The sequence below is a fragment of the Tupaia chinensis genome, unplaced genomic scaffold (assembly GCF_000334495.1).
Source record: "Tupaia chinensis unplaced genomic scaffold, TupChi_1.0 Scaffold143952_1, whole genome shotgun sequence".
NCBI lineage: Eukaryota > Metazoa > Chordata > Mammalia > Scandentia > Tupaiidae > Tupaia > Tupaia belangeri.
Window position 1 is genome coordinate 142101 of NW_006203803.1, and position 23454 is coordinate 165554.

A 23454-nucleotide genomic window follows, 5' to 3' on the forward strand; every position below is an offset into this window, starting at 1 on the left:
TGTGTGAAACAATGGGATATTTTTTCCATGCTGTTTATTTTCCAATAGATGTTGAAAATCAATACCTCACTGTAAGAAAATGGGAAATTGAATATAGTTCTTTAGTTATTTTATTCATTCACTCAACTTTACCAAGGTAAGCTAAAGAAATCTGTAATTTATTGCAGGTGTTAAGTTATAAATAGAATTCAGGTTGCCAAATGAACTTCAAAGATAATTTCTAATTGCCTTATTACAGTTAAATCCATGAAATTCAATAAATTCTAAAGCTTAAATAGAGAGTTAAAAGTTTTATACCATTAGATTTACTTAATTGAACATGTGATAAACACCATTAATGTAGAGATCATTTTAGTTGAGGGTTGGTAAACTACAGCCCCAGGGCCAGGTCTAGCCAGGTTCCTGCTTTTTGTAAATAAAGAGTTATTGGAACACAGGCCTTTGTTCATTTATGTGTTTTTTTATTTTTTATTTTATTTTTTTTTTAGAGATTTTGCTGTAGGGCACATACACTCACCAGAGAGAGAGAGAGAGACAGAGACATAAAAAGAGAGAAATCACCCTCCACGGGGGATGACCATGCCACAGTCCCTTCTCCTCCATTCTCCTCTAAGGAGTTTGGGCATATGTGCACACACACACGCCCGGCGTGAGTTTAAAGCTGCCAGGTCTGGGACTCGAACTGCGGCTGACCACATGATGTAACTATCATGCCACCTACTGGTCCACATTAATATATTTTCTTTTATTTTTTATTATTATCTTTTTTTTTTTTTTTTTAAGAGGTTTTTGCTATAGGGCCCGTCCGCTCGCCAGCCAAAGCCAGAAAGCAAGAAATCATCCCCCCGGGGAGATGGCCATGCCCCAGTCCCTTCTCCTTCATTCTCCTCTCGGGATCTTGGGCACGCACACGCGCCTGGCATGTGTTTTAAGCCACCAGGTCCGGGACACAAACCACGGTCAACTACGTGGGAGTCCAGCGACATAGCCATTATGCTAACTGCTGGTACCCCCATTAATATATTTTCTGTGGCTGATTTCAAACTACACCAGCAAAGTTGAGTTGTTACAACAGAAATCATATGTCCAGTAGAGCCTGAATGTTACTAGCTGGCCTTTTACAGGAAAAGTTGGTGACCCCTGATTTGAGTAATCAACATTAACCTTCGTTTTTTTCTTTCTTTGTATAGAAACTGAGAGATATTTAAACATTATTTGGTATATGTAAACAATTCTATAGGTTTTTTTTTTTTTTTTTTTTCTTTTTTTTAGGTTTTGCTATAAGGAATATGCTTTCACTGGAAAGAGACAAAGAGATAGGCAAAGTGAGAAATGAACCCCCAGGGGGAATGGCCATGACAAAATCCTTTCTCCTTCATTTTCCTCTTAAGATATTGAGTACTGGGGCCAACAGTTGGCAGATGTCGCTGGACTCCCACATAGTCGACTGTGGTTCGAGTCCCGGACCCGGTGGCTTAAACTCACACCGGGCACATGTGCATGTGTGCCCAAGATCCCGAGAAAAGAATGAAGGAGAAGGGATTGAGGCATAGCCATCCCCCCGGGGGGTGATTTCTCACTTTCTGTTTCTCTGTCTCTGTCTTTCTGGCGAGCACACATACCCTATAGCAAAAACCTCTTATAAAACAAAAAAAAAAGATATTGAATGCCTTGTGCACACACACCCATTGTGATTTTCAAGTTGCTGGGTCTGGGATTTGAACCATGGCCATGTGAGAGTCCAGCACCTTAGCCACTGTACCACCTGCTGGCCCCCATAAATCATATTTTAAATACTGTGAGAAGCTTATTACTTAAAAAGCCAAGTAAACTGAACACTTTTCTCATACTGTGAATATAATCATGTTAGTGAATCTTGTGAGCAAATAAAGATTTTTTTTACCAGTTTGATTTATAAATAAAAGACAAAACAAGTTTAATAAGACGTTAATTTTTCTTTCTAGATTTGTTGTCTGATTGAATTTGACCCTTCCAAGACATTTTTTTATTTTTATTGAGCACTTACTTTGATTTTACCTGTGTACAGAACTATGCAGGGCCTTCAGTGTCACCAGAGTCCCTAGAATATAAACCCTCGTTTGCCTAGTGGTCACATTGTCTGAGAACTACTGGTCAATGAGCCTTCACCCGGAATTTGTTTTAGAAAGTCTTTCACCTTGATTGCCTTCAGTTGGGTTTCATTATCTACTCCTTTTTTCTTTCCCTGTTTTTGTATTTATTAAGGATATATTTTGTTTCATTAACATTTGGATAGTATTGGGACAACTGGCGATGTGCTGGTAAAGGTGGCTGTATCTCACATGACTGACTGCTCAAGTCCATGATTCTGAAGCTTAAAAAAACATGCTGGACATTTGTGCATGCCTGTCCACAATCCTGAAGGAAGAAATGGAGGAGTTGTGACATGCCCCACTCACATGGGGAGTGCTTTCTCATTTTTCCTGTCTCTTTCTGTTTCTCTCCCTTGCTAAGTGCAAGTGCCCTCTAGCAAAATTAAAACTAAAATAAATTTGGGTAATATTTAATTTTACTTGGTAATATTGGGTTGTCAGAAAAGTCATGACATATTTTCATGTTTTTCTATGCAAAAATGCATCATGGTTTTCCCGACAACCCGATATATATTTGTTATTACTTTTTTTTTAATTATCCTTGAAGTCATCTTGCTTTTATTTATCTTAAATTTATTACTAAAATTATATATTGTTTTTATACTTTTAACTTTCACTTTCTTTCTAATTTAAATTAAAAAAAAATTGCCAGAGAGAATATATATTCTTCAGAGAAGGATAGAGAAAGAGAGGGAAAGTGAGAAAACATTCCTATGGAGAATGGTCAAACTACAATCTATTCCCCTCCATTTCCCCCTCTTTCAGGATTTTGAGCATGCACACTCACATGCCCAGCATGTTTCTCAAGCTACCAGCTCTGAGACTCAGTGGGCTGCCTTAACCACCATATCACAGGTTGGACTGATTTTAAACTGTTCTTAATGTTTTCTTTCATATTTATTTTGCTTGGCAGATTCCAGTTTATCTCCTTGAACTAAAATTTTTTATATATATATATTTTAAATTATTTTATTTTATTTTTATTTCTTTTACACATTCAATCATTATCCATCACTTAGCTTGTAAGGTGAATTTTCCAACTTGGGTACATTTCACACCAGTCCAGTTGAGGATACTATACTATCATCAACAGATAATAATCCATTTCTGTGTCCCATAAATGTCTTGCCTCTCTCTTTTTCTCCCTGATGTCCCTCCTCACACTCCCCTCCTTCTCCCCTCCCCTTCCCACACTGCGCCCAGTGTTTGTAACCATTTTCCCTGTTTCTATATCCTCTAATATTTCAGTTTCAGCTGTAGAGTGTGGACAGTCAGTATTTATTAAGATGTACAATGTCTCTCCTTCATAGCCTGGCTTGCTTCACTCAGTGGTAAATCTTTCATATTCATTCACTTTCTATAAAAAGCAAAGGTCTTGTTTTTTGTGACTGAGTTGTATTCCATAGAGTATATCTACCACACTTTTTCAATCCATTTTTCTGTTCATGGACATTTGGGTTGGTTCCATGTCTTAGCAATCATGAATAATGTTGCAGTAAGCATAGATATGCAAGAACTTTTCTGACTAAGCATTCTTCTGTCCTTTGGTTAGATACCCAGGAGTAGGATTTCTGGATCATATGGTGCCGGGATCCAGCCTCGGCAGGGGTGAGTGAGACTCGTACACAGGAAGGCAACACGGGTGATCACGAACAAAAATTAGACTGAGACCTCAATACTCCTTAGCATGTTCTCAGCCGGCTACAGCCAGAGCTAGCTCCAGACTACAGCACTAGTGGCTACCAAACACATGTATTTATTGAGGGATGTCTTACAGGAGTAGGAGGGGTGAGGGGGAAATAAAAGATTTACTCTATGAAACAGGGAATTCAAGGCACAGGAACAATGATCATAAAACATGATGTCTGTTCTGTTTGAACAGGTGAAGCCAAACACAGTTCTCAGAACAAAGGAGTCTATTTGTCTGGTGCATTTTCTTCTTAAGTCTTGATTACCGGACAGGGTCTTTTGAAGAGGGGGCTTGCGGGAAGCTTGATAACTTCAGTCCCAGGTCAGCTTGATAACTTCAGTCCCGGGCCAGGGCGGCAAAATTGCTGGTTACAAAGGCCTAGATAGAAATCTTGTCTTGTTAAGTAAAGACACTGTTTCTCTCCCTTGCTAAGTGCAAGTGCCCTCTAGCAAAATTAAAACTAAAATAAATTTGGGTAATATTTAATTTTACTTGGTAATATTGGGTTGTCAGAAAAGTCATGACATATTTTCATGTTTTTCTATGCAAAAATGCATCATGGTTTTCCCGACAACCCGATATATATTTGTTATTACTTTTTTTTTAATTATCCTTGAAGTCATCTTGCTTTTATTTATCTTAAATTTATTACTAAAATTATATATTGTTTTTATACTTTTAACTTTCACTTTCTTTCTAATTTAAATTAAAAAAAAATTGCCAGAGAGAAGATATACTCTTCAGAGAAGGATAGAGAAAGAGAGGGAAAGTGAGAAAACATTCCTATGGAGAATGGTCAAACTACAATCTATTCCCCTCCATTTCCCCCTCTTTCAGGATTTTGAGCATGCACACTCACATGCCCAGCATGTTTCTCAAGCTACCAGCTCTGAGACTCAGTGGGCTGCCTTAACCACCATATCACAGGTTGGACTGATTTTAAACTGTTCTTAATGTTTTCTTTCATATTTATTTTGCTTGGCAGATTCCAGTTTATCTCCTTGAACTAAAATTTTTTATATATATATATTTTAAATTATTTTATTTTATTTTTATTTCTTTTACACATTCAATCATTATCCATCACTTAGCTTGTAAGGTGAATTTTCCAACTTGGGTACATTTCACACCAGTCCAGTTGAGGATACTATACTATCATCAACAGATAATAATCCATTTCTGTGTCCCATAAATGTCTTGCCTCTCTCTTTTTCTCCCTGATGTCCCTCCTCACACTCCCCTCCTTCTCCCCTCCCCTTCCCACACTGCGCCCAGTGTTTGTAACCATTTTCCCTGTTTCTATATCCTCTAATATTTCAGTTTCAGCTGTAGAGTGTGGACAGTCAGTATTTATTAAGATGTACAATGTCTCTCCTTCATAGCCTGGCTTGCTTCACTCAGTGGTAAATCTTTCATATTCATTCACTTTCTATAAAAAGCAAAGGTCTTGTTTTTTGTGACTGAGTTGTATTCCATAGAGTATATCTACCACACTTTTTCAATCCATTTTTCTGTTCATGGACATTTGGGTTGGTTCCATGTCTTAGCAATCATGAATAATGTTGCAGTAAGCATAGATATGCAAGAACTTTTCTGACTAAGCATTCTTCTGTCCTTTGGTTAGATACCCAGGAGTAGGATTTCTGGATCATATGGTGCCGGGATCCAGCCTCGGCAGGGGTGAGTGAGACTCGTACACAGGAAGGCAACACGGGTGATCACGAACAAAAATTAGACTGAGACCTCAATACTCCTTAGCATGTTCTCAGCCGGCTACAGCCAGAGCTAGCTCCAGACTACAGCACTAGTGGCTACCAAACACATGTATTTATTGAGGGATGTCTTACAGGAGTAGGAGGGGTGAGGGGGAAATAAAAGATTTACTCTATGAAACAGGGAATTCAAGGCACAGGAACAATGATCATAAAACATGATGTCTGTTCTGTTTGAACAGGTGAAGCCAAACACAGTTCTCAGAACAAAGGAGTCTATTTGTCTGGTGCATTTTCTTCTTAAGTCTTGATTACCGGACAGGGTCTTTTGAAGAGGGGGCTTGCGGGAAGCTTGATAACTTCAGTCCCAGGTCAGCTTGATAACTTCAGTCCCGGGCCAGGGCGGCAAAATTGCTGGTTACAAAGGCCTAGATAGAAATCTTGTCTTGTTAAGTAAAGACACAGTTAATATATGGACTGTCTATATATTACAGCAAAAATGGGGTGAGTCTATAGTCCGTATGGGAAAGGAAGATGATCTTGTAGCTCAGGAGACAACACAGGATGTTTTATTAGCAGTTTTCCATAGTCAACAGCACATAGATGAGAAACTCTTTGTAGTTAAAAATTATTTGTTGCTTGCCTGAATTAGATAGGAACTTTCAGCTAAGATAGTTACTCTTCCTCCTGGAGCCTTCAGGTGTGTTTATTCTGTCGCTGTTAGCCACAGATCTGTCCTTCCTCTATTAACCCATGGGTCCCTGTATTTATTTGTTGAATTCTTAGTCTGTTAATCAGTGAATTCTTGTGTTTTATCTTTAGTCTACATATGCTACTAACGCTAATTTGGCTTATACTAACTTAACCTGTATGTTAATTTTGGCTTAAAACAGGCAGGTGGGAGAGTCTCAAACTTCCTGGCCCTGGCATGCCCTCTTAGGAAACCACATTCCTACAAGGTCACTAATTGGCTTTATTGTAAAGTTGCAATAAGGCTGGGGGTGATATTTTACCCTTGCAGGGTACCGTAATAACAGTAAAGCTCACAGCAGAGAAATTGAGTGTAGGCCAGTACAACGACACAAGGGGGGGCTTGTAAATTGCGGCCTTGCCTAGCAGTTTCTTTCCAGTCCAGGCCTTAGGCCTTGCCTTAGGGATGGAAGGCAGCCTCTTTACCAGCATGTGTTGTCTGCATGACCCCGTCATCATGGTAGTTCTATGTGTAGATCTTTGAGGAATCTCCATATTGCTCTCCACAGTGGTTGTACTAATTTACATTCCCACCAGCAGTGTAGGAGAATTCCCCTATTACCACATCCTCACCAGCACTTATCATTATCATTTTTTGTTTTCTTAATCTTAGTCATTCTCACTGGAATTAGGTGGTATCTCATTGTGATTTTGATCTGCATCTCCTTTATGATGAGGGATGTTGAGCATTTTTTCATAGGACTTTTAAAGACATACCATTCATATGTTTTCCTTAGAGAATTTTTACAGCCCATTTTCCCATCTTTAAATTGGGTTGATCTTTTTTTTTTTTTTTTTTTTGAGTAAGCCACTTGAGTTCCCTGTGTCTTCTGTTTATCAGTCCCGTATCTGAAGCATAATTACAAAAATATTCTCCCATTCCGAGGGTTGTCGATTGACACTAATTACTGTGTCTTTTGTTGTGCAGAAACTTCTTAATATGATGTAATTCCACTTGTCTATTTCTGGGATTACTGACTGTGTTTTGGGGACCTTATTTAAGAAGTCTTTGCTTGCCCCATAGTTTCCGCAGTGTTTTCCACCAGTAGCTTTATAGTTTGAGGTTTTAGGTTTAGATCTTTGATCCACTTTGAATTGGCCATTTTCTTGGTTGATTTTTATTTTCTTATTTCTGTCTTTCCCTTTTTTAGTTTTCCTGGTAGAGCACTCTCTTCAGAATTTCTCAAAGAGCTGGTCTGGTGTTGGCAAATTCTTTCAGGTTTTGTTTGAGAAGATTTTTATCATTTTTCCTCATATGAAGGATAATCTTGCCAGGTATAACAATCTTGGTTGAAATTGTTTCTCTCTTAACATTCTCAGTATATCTTCCCATTCTTTCCTTTCTTGCATTGTTTCCATCAAAAGGTCCAGTGCTAGCCTGATAGGATAACCTTTGTAAGTTACTTGATGTTTCTCTCTTGCCAATTTTAGAATCTTGTCTTTATCTGTAGTTTTGGCCTTTCTGGCTGTGATGTGCCATGGAGGATCTACTTGGGTTGAGTCTATTTGGGGTCTTTTGTACTTTTTGGGTCTGAATGTTTGAGTGCTTCTCTAGACTTGGAAAGTTTTCTTCCAGGATAGATTTTCAATGCCCTTATTAGTTTCTTCACCTTCTGGGATATCAATTATTTGGATATTTGAATGTTTAGTATTTCTTGTATATTATCCTTATTTTTTTTGTTATTTTCTCCATCTTTTTGGTATTTTTTCTTTTTTAAATTTATTTTATTTAACTTTATTTATTTACTTATTTTAACTTGACCAGAGAGGGACAGAGAGAGAGAGAAAGTGAGAAAGCAAGTTGCCAGGTCTGGGACTTGAACCGTGGTCAACCATGTGAGAGTCCAGCGCCCTTAACCATCACGCCACCTGCCAGCTCCTTTTTGGTAGTTTTTTCTAGGTGGAGGTTTTGTCTTCTACATCTGAGATTCAATCTATAGCATGGTCTAATTGTCTTCTTTTCTTTTCTTTTTTTTTTTTTTTGAGAGGTTTTTGCAATAGGGCGTGTGTGCTCGCGAAAAAGAGAGAAACAGAGAGACAGAAAGTGAGAAATCACCCCCCCCCCGGGGGGGTGATGGCCATGCTGCAATCCCTTCTCCTCCTTTCTCCTCTTGGGATCTTGGGCATGCATGCACACGTGCCTGGTGTGAGTTTAAGCCACCGGGTCTGGGACTCGAACCGCAGTCGACTACATGGGAATCCAGCAACATAACCATTACGCCAACTGCTGGTCCCCAGCTTTTAATATTTGAAGAAGGTTTTGATGTTCTGTATCACAGGCTTATTTCCAACAGTTTTATTTGATTCTTATGGTGTCCGTTTCTTCTTTCAAATCATGAAAGTACTTCCTTATCTTGTGGAGTTTGTTCTCTTGTGTTCTATTTCATAGAGTTTTGTCACCATGAATGTTCTGAATTCTTTCTCTGACACTTTGGTAACTTTTTTTTTTTTTTTTCAAGAGGCAGAGGAGAGTTACTGTATTCTTTTGATGGATATGTATTTATTGTTTTCTTTTTTTTTTTTTTCCCTTCATACTTGGGGCTCTTCTGCAACTTCTAGCCATTTGGTGATATATTCACTTTCAGACAACTCTTTGGAGATTGTTTCTGCAACTGGGAACTAGTTTGCTTCCCTTTTGCTGTGAGTTGCTTCTGTGCCAACGTCTCTCTTCTGTTGTGGTTAGCAGTGTGGTCCCCATGGGAGTTTTCCCTTCAGGTTTCTAAGGAGCAGTTTCTCCTTTTTTGTTGGTGGTTCATTGCTGAGCAAGGATCCCTGAGAGCCTCACAATGCTAAGATATTTGAAAACTACAATTCTAGACCTGTCTAGTCCCTCTAGGTGGGTGGAGGATGAGGAGAAAATGATCATGTAAGCGGGAAGAAAAAAGGAATATGAATGAGGAGAAAAGAAGAAGTTGCACTCTGTGTAAGTGTGGCACACAGTTTTGGAAGGTGCTGCAGGTGGAGGTGGACTCTGCTTGACAGCTAAGGACTGCCCTGACATATGGGGGAAGAGAAGTAAAGAATTAGTAAAAGAAAGAAGGAAAAAAAAATGCCTACCTTTCTGACTGAAGGGGTAGGGCTCTGAGTTTGGGAGCTGGGGCTGGGGCTGGAGCTGATGTTCAGCCCTGCCTCAGGTTCCCTGACTGTATATATTTTAAAATATTGTTAATTTTTTTGAAGGCATTTTTGCTGTTGGGTGCATACTCTTGCCAGAGAGATAGAGACAGAGTGATAGAAAGCAAGAAATCACCCTCTCATTGGATGGTCATGCTGCCATCCCTTCTTCAGTGTCCTCTCAGGATCTTGGGCACACATGCACACATGCTCATTGTGAGTGTGAAGTCGCAAGGTCTGGACTAGAATTGCAGTTGGCCATGTAGGAGTCCAACGATGCAACCACTATGCCATCTGCTTGTCCAAAATGTTACTGATATTTAAAGAATAATTTTTTTTTTTTATTGCCAGAGAGCATGTACGCTCAATAGAGAGAGACAGAGAGACAGAGAGTGAGTAACCATCCTCTTTTCCTCCTTTCTTCTTTTCTGATTTTGGGTACACATGCATACTCTTAATGTGTTTGTTAAGCTTCTGGGACTGGGATTTGAACCACAAGGTCAGCCATATGGGATTTGGCTCCCTTAACCACAGGACTGGCCTAAGGGGAATAAAAATTAATTTCTTAAATTTAGCTTTTTTTTTTTTTTAGCTTCTTCTTTGTCTTTATTTTGCTTAAATTTTCTTATTCCATTTGCTTATTATTTCATTCCATTACTATCCAGAAGTGTGACAATAAGGATGGATTTCACAAATCATACACAGGGGCTATGGCATCTTTATTTTTCTCAGGTTGCTTCTTTTGCTCTCTCAATGGCTCATCCTTTTCAAAAGATGAATCTAGAAAAATATCTCCTGAACAGCTTGGGATCTTCAAGAGGAAACACTTTCCTGATTAATAATTACTCTTTATGTACAGATGGTTCCTACAGAGTTACTTCAAGATACTGTTCACTGTTTTGTACACCATTGAGTCCTTAAATAAGAAATTCTGTAGTTAAAAATGTATGGATGCCAAGCTTTAGTGGCAGTGGTGTTAGCTAACCATGTTCTGTAGGCTGGGACCAAAATGGCGGTCCAGATTTATTCCTGATCTAACCTAAAGGCATACATGCACAATCCCAATAACCTGGGAAGCTGAGGATGGAGAATTACAATGATGACCTGGGCAGCTTAGCAAGACCCTACCTAAAATAGGGCAGGACATGTTGGCGCATGCACGTGGTCCTAGCTGGAGCTAGGAGGCTGAGGCGGTAGGATCTTGATAGACCCTGTCTGTTAAACAGCAACAAAAATAATCATAGTCTTTGGGATATGAAATGATTCATTCAGAGAAAGCTGTGCCAGCAACATGCTTAGTCCTAGGAGAGGAATGTAGGCAGGAGGTCATGCTCAGTGAGGAACGCGGTTGCAATGCCTCTCAGTTGCCATTCATCAGAGAAGGTGCAGAGGAGGGAAATGGCCAGGCTAATGACATTGCTTGTCTAGATATTCTGTAACATGTTTAATTTGACCCACCTCCCATCATGACAGAATCACAGGAGAAACCTTACAACCAAGGATGGGAAGTGAGAACTGAAGTGCAGAGAGTCCAGGAGAGGCTGGCTGACAATGAATATTCAGATAAAGTTTACCAAGTGGGATATCCTTAGCTGTTTGTTGGCCTTCCCTTGGTTTGTCAGAATGCTTGTTGGGCAATCCAGCCTTGTGGAGAATGCTAGAATCCAAGTAGAAGGGAGAGCTGCCTCTGCCTTAGGATGGCAGGCTTCAGACCTTGGCTGAACTCAATCACAGCTTGTTTATTCATTGTCATCCTTCTTCCACAAGGAAAGTTCCTTTTTGAAAAGGCTTTAGGGCAGGGAACCAGCAGTTAGCGTAAAGGCTGTGTCGCTGGACTCCCACGTAGTCGACCGCGGTTCACGTCCCGGACCCGGTGGCTTAAAACTCACGCCGGGCACGTGTGCGTGCGTGCCCAAGATCCCGAGAGGAGAATGGAGGAGAAGGGATTGCGGTGTGACCATCCCCCCTGGGGGGTGATTTCTCGCTTTCTGTCTCTATGTCTCTCTCTGTCTGGCGAGCGCACGCGCCCTACAGTGAAAATCTCTCCAAAAAAAAAAAAAAAGGCTTTAGGGCATAGAAGGGCCTGGAAATATCTGAAATATATCACCTTTCAGAACATATTGGGCCCTATTCTTGGTTGCATTCAGTTATTTTTAGCATATTGCCTAAAGAGTTTCCTTGTAGAGTTTAGTTAAATGGGAGCTCTAGTTTATTCTATGATTAAACCTTCTTCTTTACTCATCAATCTTATCCTTCTAATCCCTCCAGCCTCACAAAGTGGCCTTTCCTCTGGCAGCTTCTCTCCTACAGTTTTGTCTACTCGGCCCATTTGTGACTGGATTTTTAAGTGCAAATTATCAGCATATTAGTTGACTCGGCATGTTACCTAACTTCAGTAATTATTACTTCATGACCAGTTTCTTTCATCTGTGCCATCTACTTCCCTCCCACCAACTTATTTGAAACAAAACCTAAAATTCATATAATTTTTTCTTTGCTTTTATTTTGCTTAAATTTTTCTTATTCTGTTATGTTGTCAGCAAAGTCATGATGTATTTTTCTGTTATTCTAAGCAAAAATGTATCATGAACTTCCAAACAATCCAATATTTGCTTATTATTTTATTCCATAACTATCAAAAAGTGAGAATTTTGTAGTAAATGGTTGTGAAATATGAACATATACTTAAACAGAAGGCCCATTTTGGTATTTGCTAGTCTGCTATTGTGTTGGTAATAGAAATATCTGAGACTGGGTGATTTCTAAAAATAAATCTTTATTTGGCTTATGATTCTGGTGGCTGGAAAGTCCAATGGCATGGGATGGGCATGAGGCTAGCCCCTGGTACCTCATTACAACATGGCTGATGGAAGCAGAGAGGTGGCAGGTACATAGCAAAGAGAGAGATGTGGAGCAGCCATCTTTCTTTTATAACAGTCCACTCTTGGGAAAACTAATGCCTTCCCATGAACTCACTCATTTTAGCAAGATAACATGAATCTATCCATAAGGGTGATGCCTCCATCATCCCACTAGGCCTCACCACTTAAAGGTCTCACCAACTTCTAATGCCAGTACTCTGGAAACTCAACTCTAAGACATGAACATTTGATAGATAAATTATTATTTCAACCATAGCAGTATTCAGGTGAGCTAGACTTTCTCCCAAAGTGATAACAAATGAACCATTCAAATTCCAAAATTCTGCAGAACATAATCAAATGATTTGAACAGAAATTCATAATGAATATATAATAAAATATATAGAGAACTTTAATTTGCAAATTATGAATTATATAATAGGTCTTCCCTACATGCATACACATAACCAGTTTGTCTCTTTAGACAACTTTTGTTAGTAGATAATTAGTTCTAAGATGTTTAAAAAGTTTTTGTAAAAAAATAATGATTATGATTCCCTATAATAGGGTTTAATATTATATGTATGTATGTATATATGTATGTATGTATGTATTTATATCTTTACCTGAGTCAAGCATCTAACCTCTTCTATCTGCTACAGATTTTTTTTATGTATTAGGTACAAGCATTTTGGACTTATGTTTTTTGTTATTGTTGTTTGTTTTAAAAGAATAATTTACTTAATTTTATGTACTATTATTTTTTCTAATTTGACCAGAGAGAGAGAGACAGAAAGAGGGAAAAAGAGAAAGTGAAAAAGTAAGCTGCCAGCTCTGGAACCCGAACCATGGCTGTAACCATGTGGGAGTCCAGCGCCTTAACTACCGTGCCATCTGCCAGCCCCTGGCATTTGTTAAATGTGAAAAGTCTAATTGGTGAAGAGAAAAATCTTGAAACTTTGGAGCTAATAGTACTTGTGCTTTAAATTGGAAGCTGTGTAATTTTTTTGTAGGGGTTTAAGAGTCCCCCCCCACCCATAAGGTGCCTGTGCCTCTGTGCTTGCCAGAGCAACAGAAAGACAGAAAGCAAGAAATCACCCCCACCCTAGGTGAGATGGCCAGACTAATCCTCTCTCCTCCATTCTCCTCTTGGGATTTTGGGTATGCACGCACACATACCTGGTGTGATTTTTCAAGCAGCCTGGTCTGGGACTCAAGCCATGGTTGGTCATATGGGAGTCCAGCACCTTAACCACTATACCATCTGCTGGCCCCAGAAACTGTGTATTTGTAAATGAAATTTTGTTTTTCTTTATTTCCAAAGTCTCATAACTCTAGTATGTTATTAGACATGTTCAACGGTGTTTTTGAGATTTTTATTTTTAGGTTTTGAAATAATTATATATGTTGTACAGTTTAACACATAATTTATTTTACTTACTCTCATTGTTAGCTAATGAATACATTATATTTTAAAACTAAGCTAGAACAGGGACCAGCAGTTAGCATAATGGCTATGTCACTAGACTCCCATGTAGTCGACTGTGGTTCGAGTCCTGGACCCAGCGGCTTAAACTCACGCCGGACACGTGTGTATGCACGACCAAGATCCTGGGAGGAGAATGGCGAGAAGGGATTGTGGCATGGCCATCCCCCCTGGGGGGTGATTTCTCACTTTCTCTCTCTCTGTCTCTCTCTTTCTGGCAAGCGCACATGCCCTGTAGCAAAAACCTCTCCAAAAAAAAAAAGAAAAACAAAAAGAAAAACAAAAACTTTAAGCTAGAACAGAGATATAAAAATCACATGTGTAGAAAAGTTTACTGGTTCTGCAGGTGGCCTTTTCTAGCCACTTGTCGTTATTCTAAAACCTCATTATTGACATATGTTGATTGACTATTTGCTGTTATAGCAGTGTAGCATAAGAAATGCCGATTTCCAATCTAGCTTTTTATTGGAAGACTGTGAAGAAGCCTTTCTGAAAAACCCTGAAGGCAAACCACGATTAATTTATCATCGTTTGGAGGATGGGAAAGTCAGTTCCAACTCTGTCCAGCAATTGATTGATCAAGTTTCTAACCTAAACAAGACCAGCAAAGCCAAGGTAACATTCATAGGATTTTAAAAAGAACACTGTTGGTTCAAGGAAGAACTAGAGCAAAGGCGATGCAGAGGGCATGAGCTTGGTGTGTTTGGGGCAGGAAGGGAAGCCAGTGTGACTGGAGCAGTGAGTGACAGGGAGTCATGGGAGAGGGAGCTGATGCATCCATTTTTAAAGACTGATTTTTTTCATTTGGAGTGAGTTGGGTAGACATTGGAGGACTTAAAGCAGAAGAATATCAGGACCTGACATGATCATCTGACAGCGATCTTTGGCTGCCATGTTGAGAATAGATAGCAGTGTGGAAGATACTGTGCTGTCTAAGAGCTGTGGCAGTCATCCAGAAGATAGATGGTGATAGCTAGGACCAGTGTGGTGGTAGAGGAGGTTAGAAGATATGGTAGAGTTTTATGTAATTTGAACAGTAGAGCCAACAGGATTTCCTAACAGCTTGATCATGAGCTATGAGGAGAAGTGGAGTAAATAGGAATACAGATGCTTCCTGACTTACTATGGTTCAACTTAAGAATTTTTTTACTTTAGGGTGGTTTGAAAATGATAGGCATCCGTAGACCCCATAAACCCATCATAACTCAAGGGGTATATGACTTTGAATAGTTTTGATTTACAATATTTTAAACTTATTATGGGTTAATTAAGATCTAGCCCCATCATAAGTTGAGGAGCATCCATATGTGGCTAGAAAGAGTATGATCTGAGAGTGAGCAAACTAGATTGTTTTCTGTGCTTTTCTCCAGAGCACAGGGTCTTTGTATCTCCTGGCCAAGGACTAGCTTAAGGGCGTAATTTTTTATAGTGACCTTTCCTAAGAACATCGGGAAAAGCAAAGGGCTGATGATGGATATGAGAGAAGTTTGGCCATTATTAGAGGAATAGTGGGCTAAGTTTTAGAATAGATATTAGAGACTTTTCATTACTGCCCATTGAGGTAAACTTGGTAAATGTTTACAGTTAATATGAACAATACAATTGAAAACAACTTTTAGATCTTGACAAAGTTTTTATTTCTTGGTGCTCAGCCAGAAAATAAGATCAATATAATACTGGCATTTTTTTTTTTTTACATCATTTAGAATTGAAAAGATAACTTGTGACCCACATGACATATTAAACCAAAAAACCTAAGACAAAAAAGAGAGGTACATTTTTATTATAAGAGCCACTTCATTCTTTAATTATTTTAATGTAAGCCTAGTCCATTAGGCACACAAGAAAAGATGTTTATCTTATCCTTATATATTCTATAAATATTACTTTTTCACTAGAAGGATGAATCTCTTTAAAAAATAAGAGCTATCTACCATGATTATAAATACAGATGTAGTAAAAATTTCCATATTGGTTCATTTGATATGCTTTGAAAATCGTTGTCTTATTCTGATTTTACCAAATATTAATCATGTATTAGCAGTTTTAATAGCAAAATAGAAATAAAAAAGATGAAAAAATAGAAAAGCTATTGTTTTATTTAGAAAAATACTATTTTTCTATTTTATTATATAACTGTAGTTTTGCTGATTTAAACTTGATTCTAATGCATTTTTAAAAGAATCATTTACTTTAACTTTATTTATTTATTTACTTACTTACTTACTTGAATTTAACCATAGAGGGACAGAGTGAAATAGAGAGAGAGAGAGAGAGACAGACAGACAGACAGATAGACAGACATTCAGTGAGACAGCAAGCCACCTGGTCTGGGACTCAAACCTTGGTCCGCCATGTGGAAGTCCAGTACCTAACCACCACGCCACCTGATGGCCCCAATTCTAATGCATTTTGAAGGATATGCTTATTGAACAATATGAAAATACAAAGGACAAAATTTGGATACAAGGCAAAAACGAAGTATAATTTTATCATGCTATGATTCATACTGAGTCCTTTGTGTGACCTTAGGAGACTTGCCTTAGTTTCCTCTTCTGTAAAGTGAGGGAAGTAATGTTACGTTCCTCATGAGGTTTTTGTGATGATAAAAGAACTCGATATATGTAAGTCACTCAGAATAGCTCCTGACACGTAGCACTATAAAAGCATTTGCCACTACCACATTTTCTGGCTATTCTCATTTTCTCTTGTTGCTATTGAGCTGCAGCATCTTCTTTTTTTTTTTTTTTTTTTCCCAGATCATTGATCACTTAGGAGATCCTGCAGAGGGAATATATAAAACTTATATTTGTGTGGAAAAGATTATTAAACAGGTAATGTGCATTTCCTATACAATTTCATCTAAAATATGTGAAGAGTGTTTTTCATAATATTAAGTTTTCCAAAGAGCCACTTGGTTGTTTTTGAAAACAGTATCTAAAGTATCATTACTTCTGTTGGGAGTTCATCCCATGGTATTATCAAGGTATCTCTAGGACCCTGTACCTTTATCTCTCCTCTGACTCATAGTTATTTGATGTTTTAATACCTGTTAAGTGTAAAATGTGTTACAAAAATACTAAAAAGTACAGTTATGTATTAATGAATGATGGAGACACATTCTGAGAAATGCATTGTTAGATGATTTTGTTGTTGTGTATCATAGAGCATACTTAAACTAATCTAGATGCTATATCCCACATCATACCTAGGCTGTATGGTATAGCCTCTATGCTCCTTTTAGGACCACTGCTCCGTATGTGGTTGGTGTATTGGCTGCCCATTATCTAGCACATGACTGTATTTGTGGGAAAATGTCTATTTTACTCAATAGCAAGGCTCTTCAGATTCTGTGTGCATTTTCAGTTTTTAAACTTTTTAAAAAAAAATCTTGCCAGTGCGCATGTGTGCTTGCCAGAGGTAGAGGGATCACACCACCACCCCTTCTCCTTAATTTCTCCCTCCTTCTGGGATTTTGGACACATTCACCTGGTGTGTTTTTTAGGCTGCTGAGTCCAGGACTCGAACTGTGCAGTCTGGCATGTGGGATCAAACTCCCTTAACCACCAAGCCATGGCTGGCCCTCAATTTTTATACATTAAGAAATTCCTTCTCAGATTTTTCCCTCATGTTATCCTTAATAAAAGGTGATGAGCTCATACTCCCAGGAGGGGAATGGGGATAATGGAGGGGTCTTGAACTGAAAGTGTCTATGAAATTTCATGTATCATCTTGAAAATTTATGCCTGTGTTACTACTGTGCCTGTGTTTATGCTTAATTTAAAAAAATGTCTGAAATTATGTATCAGCAAAAATACTAGTAATAGGAAGAAAAAGAAAAATGTGTGTCCTCAATTGGAGTGTAAATGGGCACAATAACAAAGTGTACTGCAGACCAGCAGGTGATGTTGTGGTTAAGGCGCTGGACTCCCATGTAGTTGACTGTGGTTCAGGTACCAGACCCAGCAGCTTGAAATTCACACCAGGTATGAATGCATGAATGCCCAAAATTCTGAGAGGAGAAGGGATTACAGTGTGGCCATCCTCCCTAGGGGGTAGGGGGTGATTTCTGTCTCTCTGTTGAGGGCATGCAACATATAGCAAAAACAAACAAAAAAACAAAACAAACAAATAAACAAAAACCTCTTTTTTAAAAAAAGAAAGTGTATCATGTTTAGCCAGTGGTTGTTCATATCTTCCAGCACTTTCCCCAGGGAACCAGCGACCATATTTGAGAAGTAAGGAATAAAATTGCCTTTTCTAATGAATCTACATTACAGATAGGGAGATTTGTTATCAGAAAAAAGATATAATGATGTGATTTCTGGCAACACATTTGGTATAGCACTCTCTGGCATAAAGATTATCATTATCAATTTTGATCCTCTCAACAGTCTTGTAAGTTTTAGGACCAGGATAAGTAAAATTAATTGAGCAGAATGAATGGCAACAGGTGAAAATGGACATATAGGGGCCAGCAGGTGGCATGGTGGTTGAGATGCTGGACTCCCACATGACCAAGCATAGTTTGAGTCCCAAGCCTGGAGGCTTGCTTTCTCACTTTCCTTCTCTCTTTCTGTGATTCTTTCTGGTCAAATTAAAGTAATGATGATGATAATAATAATAATAATAATAATAATAAATAAAATAGAATAAATATTTCTTTAAAGAAGAAAATGGCCATATAAACTAGTTTAATGTTGAAGAAAACATTTGAAACTAATATAAAGACTAGGTATGACAGCAGAGATATTGGGGGGGGGTCTTTAAAAATTCATGGAAAATGTGTGTTAGGAAAAACTGTGCATGGATTTTAAAAATGTTTTCTTACTTAAATAAACTCATACTAGAACTCCATTTCTCCACAAACTTTGTAAAGTGCCCTTGAAGTTGATATCAGGAAATCCATTTTAGTAATTCAGTTCTTATAGGCTATTTCTTAGGTATTAGCACAGCCTCTGTAATTATTCACCAGTCGGCTCTAACCAGAAATATTGTGTCATGTTTTTCAGAGAACAAATCCTGTGTGAGGCAAATATCCCTCTAACTTTATGTTTAATAAAAAGAAGTTTTGTTTTATATATATATATTATATATATTATACGTGACACAAACCGCCATCAACTACGTGGGAGTATACTAACTGCTGGTCCCAACATTTTAATATTTTTATTTTTTAATTTTAAATCAGTGTTTGTGCTTGTAGTTATAAATTTATTTTTGTCAGTATCATGCAAAAGCCATAGGTTTAATTAAATTTGTCCTCTTTGGTAGGTACCCCCTGCCTCAGGCTCTTCATGCTCTTCATTGACTTTTCTGTGCTTATGCTTTGTGCTCAGGACATATTAGGCTTTGAGAACACAGACTTGGAGACTAAGGATTTTAGCAGTGAAGACTCCATTCCAGAAGAAGATCATTTTGGTGATGTTCTGTGGGACATACATGATGAACAAGAGCAAATGGAAACTTTTCAGCAGGCTTCTAATTCAGCACATGAATTGGGATTTGAGAAAGTAAGCATCTAGAATATTGCTCCAGAAAAGATCAGTGAGCACGGAAAGGCCTACTATGATTGTGCTTACATCCATATATTTTCAAGGTTTACTATTGTGTTAGTGTGTCTGCTCTCATGGCTTGATTATCCTTGTTGACATGTGCTTGGGTTTGTGTGGTAGGTACGATGTGTAAGATACATGTCAAACAAATGTGTATCAGAGATTATGATTTATCAACCACATGTTTGTTACGCTACCATCTGCAGTTCACCCACATCAGGATTAGGATAGCTCAGAAATTTAATAAGATCGTAAGGCTGTCTGTTCTACCAGTTTTTTTGTATTGTTTGTTTTTAGAGATTTTTGCTATAGGGTACTTGGCAGAGAATCAGAAAGTGATAAACCACGCCCAAGTGGGGATAGCCATATCACAGTCCCTTCTCCTCCATTCTCTTCTCAGGATTTTGGGCATATACTCACATGAGCCCAGTATGAGTTTCAAGCTGAGAGGTCCGGGACTTGAACTGTAGTCACCCATGTGGGAGTCCAGCACCTTAACCACTGCACCATCTGCTGACCCCATATTCTACCAATTCTTAAAGGAATGACCACAAACATTCAGAAAACAAAGTATAGTGGCTTGCATAATACATTAATTCTTCTTTATTGGTCTAATCAGCATCCTTAAATATTTAAACAAATAAACAGAACTTGAAATGTATGAAGAAATCTACATCCAACTTCAAAAAATACTTAATGATAGGGACTAGCAGTTAGTGTAATGGCTATGTTGCTGAACTCCCATGTAGTCGACTGTAGTTCGAGGCCTAGACCCGGTGGCTTGAACTCACTCTGGGTGCGTGTGCATGCGTGCCCAAGATACCAAGAGGAGAATGGAAGAGAAGGGATTGTGGCATGGCCATCCCCCCTGGAGGTGATTTCTTGCTTTCTGTCTCTCTGTCTCTGTCTTTCTGGTGAGCACACGTGCCCTATAGCAAAAACTTCTAAAAAAAAACCTTAATAATATTTAAAAATTAATGCAAGAATTATTATTTTAAAATAAATTACAGTAGCTAACACTAACAGTTGTATTTTTGTAAAATTTTTATAATTTAGATCGTCTGTGTTTGTATCTGTGTTGTCTCCTAACATATGAATGTCGCAAAACCCCACAGGGATCTGAAGTGTTTCCCTTTACCTGTTAGTGTACAACCATGCTGTGTGTAGAAAGCACTGGGCCCATGCTTAGCTTGCTACTTCAGGCAAATTTCACCAGCCATAAAAATAAGCAACTGTGAGAGTGATGTCAACTGAAAGTAGATGTCATGTTCTCATGCAGCTTTTCTCCGTTGTTTCCAGAGGCTGATTGGAGTTGACTCTCTGGTATTTCAGAGGCATGTGCTTCCTCACACTTTACATTCATTTTTGCTTCTAGTATTACCAACGCCTCAATGACCTAGTGGCAGCACCAGCCCCAATTCCACCTCTTCTCGTGTCTGGAGGACCAGGTTCTGGAAAGTCTCTTCTTTTGTCAAAATGGTATGATGAAGTGCATTTAAATTGTTATCACCGGGGCCTGTGGGTGATGTGGTGGTTAAGGGCTCTGGACTCCCATATCATCGACTGTGGTTCGAGTCCTATATCTGGCAGCTTGCTTTCTCACTTTCTCTCTTTCTTGCTCTCGCTCTGTCCTGCTCTGGCCAAATTAAAATAAGTAAATTAAGTTAAATAAAGTAATTCTTAAAAAACTGTTATCATTATCACTTGATTTCTGAGTTCATTGAACAAGATGTGTTGTGTGCCTCCCTTCCAGCATGGCCTATATTAAACATTTTAAAAGTATAAAGGAAGAAGCTGGCTGGTGATGCAGTAGTAAACTGTGATGCCCTTGAGCACACGTGCATGAGAAGGGCATGGTTCATGTCTGGAGATCTCCCAGGCATGTGCGTGCGCATGGTTGGGGCTGGCTGAGACTGTGTGACTTGTAATGTCAGGGTTCTCTTGGGGGTGCTGTATCTCTGTCTCTCTATCTCTTCCTCTCACTTCAAGAATAAGTGAATAAATTGGGAAAAAACACACAAATAAGTAAAATAATAGGTTTATGCTCTGAGGCATATGGAATTTGGATATCCAAGAGAAGATACAGGATGAGAAAGTATGAGCATTTATGATTATGTACATAAATTACATAGTTAAGAGTTAAAAGCGTGTGCAAGGGAATGGTCAGTGTGGTGTGAAATTAGATGGATTAGAGAGGGATGTGTCTTTAATTACTAGCTTTATCTTAAAAGTTTCATTAAGATTTTAAATGTTTAAAACAAGCAAAAAACCGACTATTTAGAGTAAAATGAATTCAAGGAGTCAGACAGTGGCACAGCAGTAGAACAGGGCACTGCAAGGCTGACACACAGGGAAAAGTTCCAGGTTTGCATCCCAAGATCGTCCTAGGTACTCCAGGCCACGCCTGTGCCTGTGAGCCTGGGGCCAACTAGGCTGGGGTGGATCACAGTGTGAGGACCTGTGGGGGGTGTGTCTCTCTGTCTCTTTCACTCATGGAAGTAGTAAATAAAACTAAAAAATAAATCCTAATTACATTAAAATTAAGGATAACATTTGTTATCAGTGCAGTCTAGCTCTCTAAATTATGAACTAAGTTTTATACAAGAAATGGATTTACTAATTTTATTACACTATTTAAAAGCAGTAAGAATCATTCATAATTATTATTTATATGGAAGAGTTAGCACATATAATTATTTCATTATTGCCTAATTTAAAAAGTTATGTTTAGAAAATAGTATACTAACATCATTTACTCTAGTAGCATTTTTTGCAGTTAATTCTTTCTTTCATGAGAGAGAGAGAAAGGGGGAGAGAGAGAGAGAAGCAGAGACCCCAACAGGGTCTCATCTAACTTCAGTCCTCCCTACAGTCTTTCAGCCAACCAGGATAACAGGCACGCTGGATACGTTCAGGTCAGCTCAGGATCTGAACCTTGAGCCTTCTCATACGGCTCTGAAACATTGCTCATTGGTGCCCTACAACTTGCACCACTGTGACTGGACCAGCACATTTTAATTACAAGTGAATTTTTATTTTATTAATACAATGTAAGTTAAACTGTTTATGTTAATTAATATGAATTTGTAATTAAAATAGATCTGCAGTTTTTAAAAAGTTTATTTTAAAGAATCTAAAAGTGGACTACAAATGGAAATCTCCATATTTATTCAAGAGCCTAGGGACCACCTGGTTACTGATAGGAAGCATTTGCTGTTTAACACATTATGAGTTCTTTGTTTTGTTGACAGTAGGGGGTTAATGAGTGCTGTAAAGGGTCCTGTCTTTGTCTCTCAGGATTCAGTTACAGCAGAAGAATTCTCCCAACACCCTGATTCTTTCCCATTTTGTGGGGAGACCCATGTCAACCAGCTCAGAGCCTTCCTTGATTATCAGACGACTAACTCTAAAGGTATTGTATGCCATCTCTTGGAACTATCAGAATTTTATTTAGATTCAGAAATTGTTGGGACTAATAATACCTCATGACAAACCAATTTTCATCATTATCTACGTTTTGTTTTTCGTATGAGATTAAAATAATATTTTATGTGATCAGATCCTTTTGGGGGCTCAATTTTAGTTTGGAAAGTAAGGGTAGAAATTTCCCACCAGTTGTGGGAAAATTAACTACTTTAACTTGTGTATGTTTTTATGTTGTAGTTAATGCAGCACTCCTGGTCAGTATCTGCCCTGACTTTGGATCCTGCTAAGCTTCTGGAAGAATTTCCACGTTGGTTAGAAAAACTCTCTGCTCGTCACCAAGGCAGCATCATCATCGTTATTGACTCTATAGATCAGGTTCAGGTACTCTCTTCACTTCACTTACTGATAAAAACTCAGAGCAATAATGTCTGTAGCGTGCTTTTAAATGATGTGTGTGTGAATAGATCTATTTTAATTGCAAATTCATATTAATTAACAAAAGTAGGGCAATTTATGCTGGCATTAATAAAATAAGAATTAACTTTTATTTAAAATGTCCTGGTCTAGCCTCAGTGGTGCAAGTGGTAGGGCACCATTGAGCAGTGCTTCACAGCCATATGAGAATGAAATAAGCTTTTGTTTTTCATTTCTGCTTAATTTTTTTTCTTTTTTCTCTTTTTCTTTTTTCTTTCTTTCTTTCTATTTTTTTTCCTTTCCTTTATTTACTT

General features: G+C 38.3%; 1 protein-coding gene across 1 annotated transcript in view; it reads left to right on the forward strand.

Moving 5' to 3' along the window:
- Positions 1-23454, forward strand: part of NPHP3 (nephrocystin 3) — a 64655-nt gene that overhangs the window by 11538 nt on the left and 29663 nt on the right. The window contains exons 8-14 of the mRNA XM_006165547.3: positions 1-136; positions 14204-14360; positions 16505-16579; positions 19085-19258; positions 20676-20779; positions 22598-22712; positions 22964-23107. Coding sequence (XP_006165609.1) covers positions 1-136; positions 14204-14360; positions 16505-16579; positions 19085-19258; positions 20676-20779; positions 22598-22712; positions 22964-23107 — 905 coding nt within the window. The remainder of the gene's footprint in view (positions 137-14203; positions 14361-16504; positions 16580-19084; positions 19259-20675; positions 20780-22597; positions 22713-22963; positions 23108-23454) is intronic.